Raw genomic sequence first — 13,738 nt, forward strand, 5'->3', positions numbered from 1 at the left:
TTTTCTTACGGTTTCTCAGGTGTCCCAGTTAACACATGTGAGCACAGCACCTGCTCCGCAGTATTTACATGCGAGCATTCATTCAGAGGGAGAACACCTGCCAGCCGCTCCACGAGCCAGGTGTTCAAGGAGCCAAAGGGCACCTGTGGCTCCTGTTTGATACAATGTTCACAGAGAAGTCGAAGCCCCTGTGGGCGTTAGCAGTGGACTCTGATTTCTACCATGCTTTCTCCTGCCTTCCCACTCAGACACAGTGCCCCTCTCTTCTCTTCTATCATTTTCTTTCTCAGCAGCATTCTTTACTTATGAGAACACCAGGGCTGGGTGTGAGCGTAGCTTCCACACATGAGGGGTGGTATGGCCTGAGCGGATGTCCCATTCTGGTGTTGCCAGCCCTCCCAAGTAAACTGTGGGAGATATAACTCCTCTCGTGAACACACACCACTCAATGATGTCATTAGTGAGCGTTTTAAATCGTAAGACGACAGCCACAATGCAGGGTTAGTTAGGAAAAGCAGTGTGATACATGGTACCATACTCTACAGGTGTGTACATATGCATGCATATAACATACACATAGTATGGCCTTTTTGCTGACTGGTTTTTGTAATAAAATCTTATTTGTGTAAATAAAAACGGAATTAGGTTGTTTTTCGAGAGAAAGCTGTGGTGTTCCTGGCAGAATCGCACTAAATAGTTGACAGTTGGAAACTGAATCTACCAATAGAGAAAGTCTGTGATAGGACATGTACTCGTTATATTCAGTGCTAATATTCAGTTTTTTACAGTGTGACATTGCTTTTTGCTTTTGTTTTGTTTTAGGCAAACTCTGGAGTCGGAGCTTAAAATTAGCTTATACCCTGCTCAGTAAGCTGACTAGCAAGAACGAGCCACTGCTTAACCCTGGAGACAGGGTAAGTCGCTAAAGTGTGACCCTACTGGAGTGAGTCAAAATCCACACCTTGGTATATATTTTACTGAAATCGATGTCCTATCAGTTGCTTAGAATTACAGGGCTAATACAAGAGGCTTAAAGTTAGCAATGGAAAATTACTTTGTGGTAAGAATCAAGATGGCCCAGCAGGGACCCAGCAGCCAGGCAGGCACCTGTGACTAAAGTGGGTCGCTGTGCATGCAGCAGGGGTGGAAGTGTCTGTCACTGGTATGTTGAACTGCTCCAGGCGGTCTGAGCAAGAGTTTACTAGGCGGTCAGGGTGGAAGGTGAGAGAGGATGATGAAAGTCCTGGGGACAGGTGTCCTAAAGTGTCTGATTGACAAGATAACCTGGAACTCCCAAGGACCTTGCCTGCTTTACGCCTTCCTGTGACTCTGCCCACGAGGGAGAAAGGAAAGGGGACCCAGGAAAACCAGGCACAGAAAGAAGGTTTCTAAGCAGTGATGTCCCTTGAGGCCTGACAGTAAATTGTTTCATAAATGAGGAAAAGGATTCTACTGAGAAAGACCAAGAGTGGGGAGTGAGCTGGGCCTGGGGCCCTGCACCCCAGTACTAAAGAGGCGGAAGGCTCTGTACTCCAGGCTGGAAACCAAAGATGAGGGACTCAGTGGTAAAGAACACTCCCCCTTCCGGAGGACCTAGCCCTGGCCCCCAGCACCTACATGTAACTCCGCTTGTTAACTCTTTCCAGGGGTCCCATGTCCTCTGCGGGCTGTGACACACAGACATACCTGCCGGCAGAACACTCACCACAGAAAATTAGATAAGTCTTTAACAAATGACAGGGGGAGACGGGGAGGGACAGGAGAGGTGGAAGCAGGAGAGCGAAGCATGCGCAGAGAAACAGAGAGGAACAGGGCAGATTCACACTCATTCAAGACCCAGTGCCTGGCGGCTGGGTCCAGAAATATGCAGATCGGGAAGCAGGGCCACTTGGCCGTAGCAGTAGCAGAATAAAGCCCTGCTCCTGGACAGCGTGCGTGCGTGCGTGCGTCCTGAAGGGGATGTGCAGACCCACACCAGAGTGTGCAGCAGAACCATGTAACCTTGGGACAAACATCCCAGAGGTTTTTAGGGTGGGAATGGAGAATAGCGTGTACACAGAACCAGCCACCACAGCAGCATTGTGACTTCCCAGCAGTGCGACTGGAGGAGTGGCCTTAGCAGTCTAGCGGGATATGACGATTTAGACTGAGCTTCTAATTCCAAACAGGTTTGAGGACTGGCAGAATACGCATGCACATTAGAGGACAAGGACAGAGAACACCTTCAGGCGTTGTTCTTTAGGAGCTTGCTAAGTAGGCTGGACTGATTGACACAGAGCCCCTGCGATCTACTTCCCCCATCCCCCACGATGACAGGCACACCACCGTAGCTGGCTTTTTCAGTGTGGGTTCTGTTGATCAAGGGCAGCTCCTGCTTACATGGCCTACTCTTCCCAAAGACGGCATCTCCCAAGCCCCGCCCCCCTTGTTTATTTATTTATTTTGAAAAGCATTCTTAGAGAGACAGAGACGTCCAGATACTTTCTTGACTTGCAAGAGAATCTGTACCTAGAGGGTTACATGAAGAGTTCAACCAGCTTATAGTAAATAGTGACTGAGCTAGCAATCTACTGGGAGAAGCACGCTCCTGTGACAGTACCTTACAAAGTGCATAAGCCATCCCTCCATATGTTCTGTAGCATCACCTCTCTGTACCAGTCATCCCCTCAGAGTCGCAGCTGAGGTAACCACTATCTAGTCATCTGTGGAGGGAGAGGGCTTCCCTTTAAGTACACTTGTTAGATGTGTAGCTTGTGAACGTGACATACAGGATGAAGATCAGTTTGCCCTAGAGATTGAGAATTAAGCTAAGCCACCATTTGCCTTCTCAGAGGTTCTCATGTTATTCTGGCTTATTGCCTACGATTACAAGAGCAGTCACTGTATTTGGGTCTTATAAAATTTTATCTCATAAGTAGTCGAATGAATTTGGCCACATAGTAGATCTTAAATGACAGTTGGGATTGTGGTAGACCCAAATAAACACTCACATTATTATAAGAAATAAAATAGATATTTTAAAAAATAAAATACAAGGGGTTGGGGATTTGGCTCAGTGGTAGAGCACTTGCCTAGCAAGCGCAAGGCCCTGGGTTCGGTCCCCAGCTCCGAAAAAAAGAAAAGAAAAAAAATACAAGGAAATATATGTTCCATAATATATGAACTGGGCCAGCAAGATGGCTTCGTGTGGTAAGGCACTTGCCCCAAAACCAGACGATGGGACTGTTCATCGATAGTGATGGTCAGTGTGGATGGGTGTTAGATCTGGCTCTCAGTCCGCCCTCGTGAGAAGGCCTGAGCCTACCACTTTGAACTGTTTTGTTCCATGTGCAGTAAAGGCTGCAGCAACAACTGTTTATTTAAAGTTATATGGATAAGAAAATTTTAGAACAAGAATGAATTCCAACATTAGATTTTTTTAAAAACTAAATTAGATTTTCTCAACTAAATTTGAAAAGTAAAAACATACTAATCTTTATCTAATTAGCAGAAATTCTAAACGACGAAAAGCCTCCGTCATTTCTGTGATCTCACAGTTTTCGTTGCTGTTTTCCACTTGTAGGTGGCACTCGTGTTTCCAAATAGTGACCCTGTAATGTTTATGGTTGCGTTTTACGGGTGTCTCCTGGCGGAGCTGGTCCCTGTCCCTATAGAAGTACCATTAACGAGAAAGGTAACAGATGTGGGTCAGGCCCAGGCCTGGGCACCCTCTGCGTCTCTCTTTAGGTACTGTGTGATCAGTGCCCTCTTCACAGGGGCTTAAACAGGTGCCTGGAGGAGGCAAGCGTCACACAGGCCTCCTAGGACCTTGGGGAGTGCTCCAAGGAGGCTGCCTACAGACAGGGCTGTACTCCAATGGGGCAGAGCTGTCATAGCACCTGCCTGAATTTTCCAAAAGAAATCGTGAGTGTGTTGCCTTCCAGTGAACAGAATTTGATTCACAAGCTATTTTGGGTTTTATTTATTGAATTAATTATAACTTCAAATAAATGGGTTGGGCATTTTCATGCATTTCTTGTTCACCCACAGGACAGCCAGCCTTATCATTCATAAGTTGTTAATGTGAGGGGCTGCTCTGGATGGCTGTCTCAGTTTGGATATGAATGTCAGTAGTCTGAATATTGAAAAATATCTGAGCAGAATACTCATGTGCTTAGAAAACCAGGCCTTTCTGTCTTCTTATTTCTGTGTTTGTGAAGTCGTCATTAGTGTGAACGTTATGAATTACAAATGCTCGAGAATCTCAAAAGTAAAAGTCGCCAATAAAACCAGGACATCCCTGGGGTCCAGCAGGCTAATGGCATCCGGGTTCAGTGATTCTGAGGGCACAAACTCTAGATTTGTTAAGCTTATAGGACGGACACTTCTGAGGGACATGCAGAGAGGATCTGGGGGCAGGGTAAGTGCTTCTCTGCGCAGTGATGGCTGTGATCAGGGCAGACCTCCAGAGTCAATCGTAGGTTCCAGACGGGACTCAGTGTAAACGATTATGTCTGGAGACCATTAAAATGTATTCAGGCTTCCTTTATAAGAGTAAACTCCAGTAAAGTAGCCCACCATCCAGACCTTTGTATTTCACTGTGAATAAAGAAGCCAAAAAGCACCCTCAAAATTTCAAATGCTTGTCTTGTTTTCATGAAAATTGAATATCCTGCCGATAACGAGACTGAATTGTCTTATGAGAAGTTTTATGAAGGGAGAACGAACCCCCACAGCCTGCGCTTCAGGGCTGGGCTGTGGCTCTTGCTCCCCTACCACAGGCATTCCGCCTCCACACCATGGCTTTGTCTTCTGCAGGATGCAGGCAGCCAACATGTTGGCTTCCTCCTGGGCAGCTGCGGGGTGACCCTGGCCCTGACCACAGATGCTTGTCAGAAGGGCCTGCCCAAGGCGCCGACAGGAGAGGTGGCAACTTTCAAAGGTGAGGCTCCCCAGTCACGGTTCTGTGCTCTTGGCTGTGCTTTTTACCTGACGTGGCCTTCAAGGCATACTGTGCCAGAAGCTATACCCACGGAGGCTGCTGGCCTTTAGCAGGAGACCTACTTGTCAGGGCTGTGGTCTGATCCAGTTCACCTGATATGTTCCATGCTTCTCTGTCTGAGTACAAAGATGAAAACAAACCTTGCCTCCCACAGCGCCCTGGGCTCAGGTCCCACATGTGTGTAGCAAAGCTTTGTGACCACCGCCTTTCACAGGTTGGCCCCCCCTGGCCTGGCTGGTGATTGATGGGAAGCATCTGACCAAGCCTCCGAAGGACTGGTACCCGCTGGCCCAGGACACAGGGTCCAGGACCGCCTACATTGAGGTAAGGCCATTCTCAGTAGTGCACAGGCGCATCCCTCAGGCTCAGGCCAGGGTTTTATAAAAAGACAACTGCTTAATACCTTTTAGGCTAAGTGCTCGCCTAATTTCTACCTCTACCCCAGATATATATAGTGGCATATAGAACCTTAGTTGGGTCATGTCAGGATTTACTCTGACTTAATTCATCCCTGACGACTGTCCTTCCTAGGACGTGGGCAGTTAAGATGCAGCTGTGTGCACTGCTGTCCTCTAGCACTGTTCCGGGTCCCCTAAGAGCCACATTAGAAAAGCTAAGGGAGAGGTGACTCCGGCTACTGCTTCTTAAGCGCCTTCAGCCTCCTCGTCGCCGTGGTTACGGAAATTTATGTTGTTGTTTCTCTTCCTTGCAATTTTACAGTATAAAACCAGCAAGGACGGCAGCACAGTAGGGGTCACCGTACCCCACTCATCCCTGCTGGCGCAGTGCCAGGCCCTGACCCAGGTGTGTGGGTACACGGAAGGTAAGGCCCTGCGTTCCGGAACGCAGTTTTGCTGCTGCATAGGTACCTGACGTACATGGCCTTACCCGTGGCTGTGCATGGTGCATTAACTTTCAGTGCAGCTGTACCAGGCAGCAGGCGCAGCTGTCTACTGATATCCTGGGGAGAAGGTCCCCTCTGCAGAGCCCTGGCTGCCCCACCCTGGGCAGTTGCAGCAAAGTAATGCTGACACCGACTTTATGGAGTGTGAGATCTGTGAGTTCGGTTGTGCACGGTGGCGGGATCAGTTGTTGGGCACTGCAGTGTGCATCGTAAGCACTGGAGGACAGTCCTCCTGCAGCATCCTCTCTGCTGGTGTTTTCATTGTCAGTCAGTGTGTTTGTGGCCGAGCAGTCGTGCATGTGAGTGCTTAGGTGTGATCTTTATGGTCTCAGCTTATCTTGTTAAAGTAGGGCCCCAATTCAGTAAATACTTTAGATGCTTATTAAATTGACAGATGGTAACTGTATATATTTATGGGATCAATAGGAAGTACATTATTATAAATGCTAGACACAAATTGGTTTTCTTACATTGCAGAATTGGAGCTGAGCAAAACTAGAAAGTAAACTTGAGTGTCATATTTAAATACATAAAATACGATATTTAATCTCAAGGGTTAGCATGTGGGCACAGTGATAAAGATTTTGTGGAGATTTTCAAGTATTTCAACGACTTTAATGGTTTTTAGAAGTTAGTTCTGTAAAACAGAATCCTACGAGGTCTTTCTACCTCGTGTGATCATGTAATTCCTGCCACCTTTAGTTTGACACTTCAGCTAACAGGGACGGGACATTGTCGTTCAGAGTGCAGCGTCTCTGGCTTGCACGTCGCTGCTCTGTACAATGCAAGACTGCGGGCTGAGGGTGTGACAACTGGGGGAGTCTGGGGAGGGGGCTGAGAAACGAGTGCCCATGGCAGTTTGTTGCCCTGCCTCCTGCTTCTGAGAGGCGGCCCTCACAGTGGCGCGACCACGTAGTGACCTTTCTGTGGTTTGCTGTATGTAGTGGTCCTTGTGCTTCTGAATTGAAGATCAGCATGGTTCCCCGCTCCAGGCCAGAACTGTGTTTCCAGTCATCTGAGCAGACATGTAGCTCGCTGTTAACCAGTGCATGGTGTGGAAGGGCCGTCTGTTTCCTGAAGCTCTGGTGCTCTGGTTCTGTACTCGTCTCGGGGCCGCGCTCGACACGTGCAGTGCTTAATGAAGTTTTAACTTTCTGTGTCCGCTTTCAGCCGAAACATTAACGAATGTGCTGGACTTCAAAAGGGATGCTGGTTTGTGGCATGGAGTCTTAACAGTGAGTGTTGTTTGCTAGTGGCTGGGGTGGGAGCAAGCGATGAGCCAACTGCGTGAAATTCTGACCCCAGCTTGTTGGGTCTGGTTTGCTCGTCAGCGTAGTTCATCTTGCCTTCCCTGATCTAGTCCGTTCGTTTCTTTATTTTTGCAGAGTGTCATGAACAGGATGCACGTCATCAGCATCCCCTACGCCCTAATGAAGGTCAACCCCCTCTCCTGGATCCAGAAAGTGTGTTCCTATAAAGGTAGCAGACTGCCCTCTCTTGCCTCGTCTTTCCTGAAAGAATTCTCTACAGCCTGATGTTGAGAAACTGAGAAAGCATGAAGGCAGCACACAGACATAGCTGGGCCTGAAGAGCCATCCGGGGATGTCTCTGTAGGTCATGCTGGTCAGACCCTCTCGGGGCACGGACAGCCACTCGTAGCAGCGTAACTGGGCTCTTCGCTGAAGGACCAGGCACTCCTAATTCCATACGTGGGAAGTTCCCTTCAGTATCACACGAGTGTTCCTAATATTATTTGAGATGGTTTTAATTTGTAGCTAGAACTTTTGATGCTCTAACAAGGCTGCTGTTCAAACGATACAGTCAGTGACGGGCAGGATGGATGGACGTGGTAGGCCACCTGTGAGGCCTGTTCTCCAACCTTCCAGTGGTTGGGGTGTCCTAACGTCACGCAGGAATCCCTCTCATGTGACCGCAGAGCTCCAGCATCCTTTGTCTCTGTCCAAAGAGCTCAGCAGCAACTAAGACCAACTTATTGTACCCAGCGAGTGCAGGTGACAGTGGTACTTCCTGGCATCCCCCAGATCAGCATTCCTGCTGCAGAATGTCTGGTATCTGTTTTATGGAGGAAGACAAGGCCCCATCGAAGGCAATGGGATTCACTGGGCTCTGCATACTCACTGAGGGTGACTCAGTTCAAATCCCAGTTCATTTCGTGACCTGAGCTGGAGGCTGCCATTGCCCCAGTGATGGTTCTGCAATGAGACAGCACAAAACAAGGGGAGGGACAGCACACATGTAAGAGAAAACAGGCGATGTTCAAAGACTGGATACAGCTCTGGTGTTGAGAGCGCTGCCCCATCTCCCAGAGGACTTGGGTTCAAGTCCTGGCACTCACTTGGTGGCTCACAACTGTCTGTAACTTCAGCTCCAGGGCATCTTGTGTCCTCTTCTTGTCTCCGAGGGTACCAGACACACACATAGTGCACACATACATATGCAGGCAAAACACTCATAAATAAAATAATAAAAATTAACTTTTAAAAGGCTGGGGCTGGAGAGACGTCTCAGGTTAAGATCACTGGTCGATTCTCCAGAGGACTCAGGTTATAGATGGTAGCTGAGTTATCATAACTCCAGTTGTGGGGAATCTTATGCCACTCTCTGTGCTCTGTGTGCCCGTGGTACACAGACATACGTGCAGGCAGAACACCCATGCACGTAAAATAAAAGCAAAAGGTCAGAAAGTGGATCCGAGCATACTACATCCAATTCGTATCCAGATTCAGTGTTAAGGAGGAAAGGACGGAGGGGTTTAGAAGCTCACAAGATCACCGATGCTAGTTACACAGACAGGAGCTGTCCCTGCAGCAGGCCGCTCACCCTCTGCACAGGACGAAGCACAGCAGTATCTTGGAGTGTGAGCGCGCCTGCCCTTGTGACACTGAGACATCTGTACTCCCTTCTGTTTGTAGCCCGGGCTGCCCTGGTGAAGTCCCGAGATATGCACTGGTCGCTCTTGGCACAGCGAGGTCAGAGGGACGTCTGTCTCAGCTCTCTGCGTATGTTGATTGTGGCGGACGGCGCAAACCCATGTGAGTAGACTGAGTAACCTAGGGTGGTTTGGGGTTTTTGCACACACGGTTCTTGACTTGCCAGGAGGACCGAACAGCCTGTCGAGCTGGAACCTAATGTACAAAACTCAAGCTTTATCACTGCTTTGATAAGTGTCCTATAAGGAAGTACAAGTACCCTATAGTGTTCTGTGACATGCTGCCCCTTGTATTTATTAAGACTCTAGGGGTTGGGGATTTGGCTCAGTGGTAGAGCGCTTGCCTAGCAAGCGCAAGGCCCTGGGTTCGGTCCCCAGCTCCGAAAAAAAAAGAAAAAAAAAAGACTCTAAATTTACAAGCAATTTTAATACAGTTGTCAAAACCTTTACTGGGAGTCGTTGTCTTTAAGAAGTCAGTGGATTATGCTATAAATAGGGTCCCCAGTTTGTTAGAGATCTACTGAGCCTCTTGCCCCTTAGTGTTAGGCTCCCCTGATGTGGCTCTCAACCCCAACTTCCTTCACAGGGACCCAGCTATTCTTCCTCCATTTATCTCTGGCCAACTCCAAGCCCTCCTGGAGGAATGTCTGTGGCGTTTGCCTAGGCTGCGAGGACTCGGCTGTAAACAGTCCGAGAGCAGCTGCTTTTGTGGGAGCTGCCTAAGCTTCTTAGGTCCAGGACAGCCTGAGGCCTGGATCAGGCGTCCCCTAGGGGAGCTCGGGGTGACACTTGTTGAGCCAGGGATTTCTTCTGCAGCACAAATAGTTACTCCTATTCTTCTGTGTACCCCGTCTTTCAGGAGAGCAGAGCAGGCAGACAGCACCTCTAGAACTTCCTATTCTCTTGGTGTATATCTCAGACAAGCAAGGTGTCTCTTCCCAATATCCATGGCTACTCATGCCTTCTCGTGCCCACAGCTGTCCACAGCCACCCATAGCTGCCCACAACTGCCCACAGCCGCCTACACTGCCCATAACCACCCACAGCTGCCCACAGCCACCCACAGCTGCCCACAACTGCCCACAGCCGCCTACACTGCCCATAACCACCCACAGCTGCCCATAGCCGCCCACAGCTGCCCACAGCCACCCTGGCTCTGCTTATGCCCGCAGCTGCAGTCTGTGATCTCTTGAGTACATCACTTCCTTGGAGTGTTTCCTTTCAGGAGATAAACGTTAGCGCTAATTTCTTTGCCCGTCTCCTCCACCCACATTTCTCCAGGTACAGGACAGCTAGGCTTCCTTCATCAGCCTAACTTGCTCTTCACTTCCCGGCCCTTTATGATGCTCTACCCAGTCTTGGTAACACGGAGCAATCTGTTGTCGCCTTCTTTCCTTAGGAGACACCTGCCTCCCCAAAGAATGTGAAAGCGGGGGGCCCTGTAGATGCTTTTCCGCTTCTATGTACCCTTGTTGGGAGAGGTTTATAATGAAGCCCTAGAGTCACCGTGGCTATAGGGCGCAGAGCAGGCAGAGCCTCTTGAGGCCAAGTTCTATAACACTCACTCACTGTTAAGGCCTGCCAGCCCTGGGTGACAGGAGAGGACACTAGGGCGAGGCAGGACATCTTCCGTGGAGATGGAGATCACACATCTCTAAAGCTCTCGTAGGAGCTGCACTTGCTGGGCCACAGTAACCAACAAGACTGAAAACGGCCTGCTGTGAGGGGTCGAGACTCTTGCTTGTTGCTGAGCTGGAAACGATCATGTATGTCTTGTGGTAACTACTCCTACCGTTAAAGAAGCTGCCTCACCAAACTGTAGTGGCGATCTTGCTAAAACAGGTTTATGTGCAGCCAGGACTCAGCCTGGCTGTCAGGTCAGCGTGATGCCTTACACACTGCGTGCTCTTGGCCTGCTGGCCCTCAGTCACCTCTCATGCTTTACACAGGGTCAATATCTTCCTGCGATGCCTTCCTCAACGTCTTCCAGTCCAGAGGTCTGAGGCCAGAGGTCATCTGTCCTTGTGCCAGTTCTCCTGAGGCGCTAACCGTAGCCATCCGCAGGTAACTGAATTGCATGCCGTCTCTTGTGAACACACATTCGAGTAGTCTATGTATGATGGAGTTACCGTGGCTCTAGGTTTGTAATCTGTCACTAACTCTTGGACATCCTGAGAAGGACTTCCTATGAGTGCTGCAGTCTCCCTCAGGTAGCAGAGGTGCAGCCTGCATTTCTGTTCCCCTCAGCAGTCTAGATGCATGCTGGGAGTCGGGTAGTGACTCCTGGACTACATTGGATTCTCTCGACTTTGTTTCCTTACGCTTCTTCCTAAATGGAGAGCTTGCTATTCTGTGCCCCATCTTATGTAAAAGTCATAACTAAACGAGAGCTCCTCATCCTGAGAGGCTCTGCTGGCTGCGGGTCTGCTGAAGAGGACCTTGAACTTACCGAGGGAAGCATGTGGCACCATAACCTCTACACCCCAAGCTGCTCTCGTGGGTATTTCCTTCGTGTCACACTCTGTGACATGGAGTAGGGCCTCGAGGCTGCCCTGAGAGTCCCCAGCCCCATCTAAGAGCTGGTGTCCTAGTATCTGGGCCCCGGGTCCCTTCCTGTAATTCTTACACACAGCACAAACCACAGCTAGGCCCAAAGGCACTTTCCTTCCCTGACCATAAATCTCCTGTTACTGCTGATCCAGCCCTCGAGCACCACTCTCTGGGGCTTCAGGCCACGGCTCATCATAGCGGCCGTCTGCTGTGGGCAGGTGGTGTTGTAAAGGTGCCATGGGCCTGAGCCCCCTCTACACGTGCACAGTATCATAGCCCATTGCCGCACAGAGGCCTCCCGACACTCAGTCTGCCCACCTGGGTACCCTAGGGCTCTGTGCTTAAGTCACAAGACAACCAGATAGAGATTGAGTCGCATCTGATGACTGACTCAGAGGTCACAGTGTCACCCCTGGTAGTCATGGGCCTACCTCTGATAAGAAGAGTATTGGAGCTCTACTGCAGGAGGGACATGGCTTTAAGGCACACTGTCTTGACAAGGCCATACACAGAGCAGGTGCTTTAGTGAGGAGCTGGCCGTCAGGCAGGGCCGGCCCTCAGTGTCGTCCTCCTTGGAGTGATAGCCCTTGTCAACAGCCTGCTGGTGTTCTTGATGTCTAGGCCCCCAGACCTGGGAGGACCTCCACCAAGGAAAGCTGTCCTGTCCATGAATGGCCTGAGCTACGGCGTGATCAGAGTTGACACTGAGGAGAAGCTGTCGGTCCTCACTGTTCAGGATGTCGGCCAGGTGATGCCTGGAGGTAAGAGTTGGTCAGAACGTACCTGCATCTTTCCCTGTTCGACACAACAGAAAGAGCATCAATGCAGCAGCTGGGCTAGCTCACTCGCCATACCCCAGGAGTAGTTCTTGGCCTCATGCCTTTGGGAGGTAGTCAACGCCCTGAAGGCTCTATGGGGGACCTCGGAAGAAAACTGACGCTGCAAATGCCTGGATGATGAGGTCACCTGAGTAGGCTGTAAGAAGCACCTGTGGTGACAGGAGATGTGGACCCCCCCACCCCCTAAAAAAAGGAAGGAAGAAAATCCCAGATGCACCCCCCCTGTAGATGTTGGCCCATGCACTTGCCTGCTGCTTTGAGGAAGGACAGGGAGAAGGGGTGTTACAGCGGCCCTGACAGTGTCACTGAGGAATGGGGCAGAGCCTGGCTTAGGAGCCCTTGGCAGCAGGGATACTATCAAACTGCTCTCAGTTCACTCCTCTTGCAGCTACTGGAAGCCACCTTGGATTCCCCTCATGCCATGGGCAGTGTCCTCCTCTTCTGTCCTGGTTTCCTCTCGGATGCTGACCCAAAAGCATCCTGCAGGAGGAAAGGATTCGTGTGACTTACACTTTCAGGGAAGTCAAGGCAGCAGCCTAGCAGGAGCTTGAAGCAAAAACTATGCTGGAATTTTAGCTAGATTATGTTTAGCTAGATTTTTATGCATCTCAGGTCACCTCTTGAAGGATCCACAGTGCCGGCATCTCCTCCATGAATTAATAATCAAGACAGTTTATCAGAGGCTTGTCCACAGACCGCCTGCTTCAGGCAGGTCCTCAACTGAGGAACCTCCCCCGAGAGGACTCTAGGCTGGGCCAAGTTGGTAAGGCTAATCAGGACACCCTGTTAGTTTCAGAAGTAGGGTGCTATCTCTCATACCCAGTTACCCCAACATCAGTGCTCCCCTCTTCTGCCAGGTGTATGGGTTCTGCTGCCTGCCCGGCATTCTGACTTCAAGCTGCAATCCGTGTCACAGGCAGCCTTACTAAAGGGCACTGAACTCCTGACACAGATGCTCCAGTAGACTGGCCCTGGGTTAGGCAGAGTTCTGATCGGAGTGAGCACAGAGGTTTAAATTAGTTTCCAGCTCCACCTTTTAATTCCTGTGAATTATATTTCTTCCTATAATTTGGCTACCTTAGAAGCAGTCTTGCGGAATGCTTGGCTTTGTAGTTAAAACATCTTCAAAAGCCCGGTGGGTGACCTCAGTAATCTCAGTACTTAGGACACTGAGGCAGAGGAACCTTCCCTTCGGGGCCTGCGTGGGCTGCCTAGTAGACCTTGTATCAACAACAACCAAATAATAACAGGAAAACAGACAATGGCATAATATTTTTTACTTGTTATAGTGAAGTTTAAGTAAGTTGTAAATCATGGGGGGATTGTGAATTGTACTTGGTTTGTACATTCCTTTGTATGCGGAGGGGGACACATGTCTGTGCGTGTAGGGCCTGAGGACAACCTCCAGTGGTCTTACCTAGGCATTCTAACCCTAGAGTTCTCTGACTAGGCTAGGCTGGCTAGCCAGCAAGCCACAAGGACCTGCCCGTCTCTGTGTGCCCAACACTAGAACT

The 13,738-nt window shown here is 49.7% G+C and overlaps 1 protein-coding gene across 1 annotated transcript in view; it reads left to right on the top strand.

Moving 5' to 3' along the window:
* Dip2a (disco interacting protein 2 homolog A) overlaps positions 1–13,738 on the top strand; it is a 78,190-nt gene that overhangs the window by 39,681 nt on the left and 24,771 nt on the right. Inside the window, exons 9-18 of the mRNA XM_032911055.1 lie at positions 823–914; positions 3,563–3,673; positions 4,798–4,921; positions 5,196–5,305; positions 5,702–5,804; positions 7,056–7,120; positions 7,271–7,364; positions 8,819–8,938; positions 10,785–10,899; positions 12,007–12,146. Of these exons, the coding sequence (XP_032766946.1) occupies positions 823–914; positions 3,563–3,673; positions 4,798–4,921; positions 5,196–5,305; positions 5,702–5,804; positions 7,056–7,120; positions 7,271–7,364; positions 8,819–8,938; positions 10,785–10,899; positions 12,007–12,146 (1,074 nt within the window). The remainder of the gene's footprint in view (positions 1–822; positions 915–3,562; positions 3,674–4,797; positions 4,922–5,195; positions 5,306–5,701; positions 5,805–7,055; positions 7,121–7,270; positions 7,365–8,818; positions 8,939–10,784; positions 10,900–12,006; positions 12,147–13,738) is intronic.

This window comes from Rattus rattus, chromosome 8 (assembly GCF_011064425.1).
Source record: "Rattus rattus isolate New Zealand chromosome 8, Rrattus_CSIRO_v1, whole genome shotgun sequence".
Lineage (NCBI taxonomy): Eukaryota > Metazoa > Chordata > Mammalia > Rodentia > Muridae > Rattus > Rattus rattus.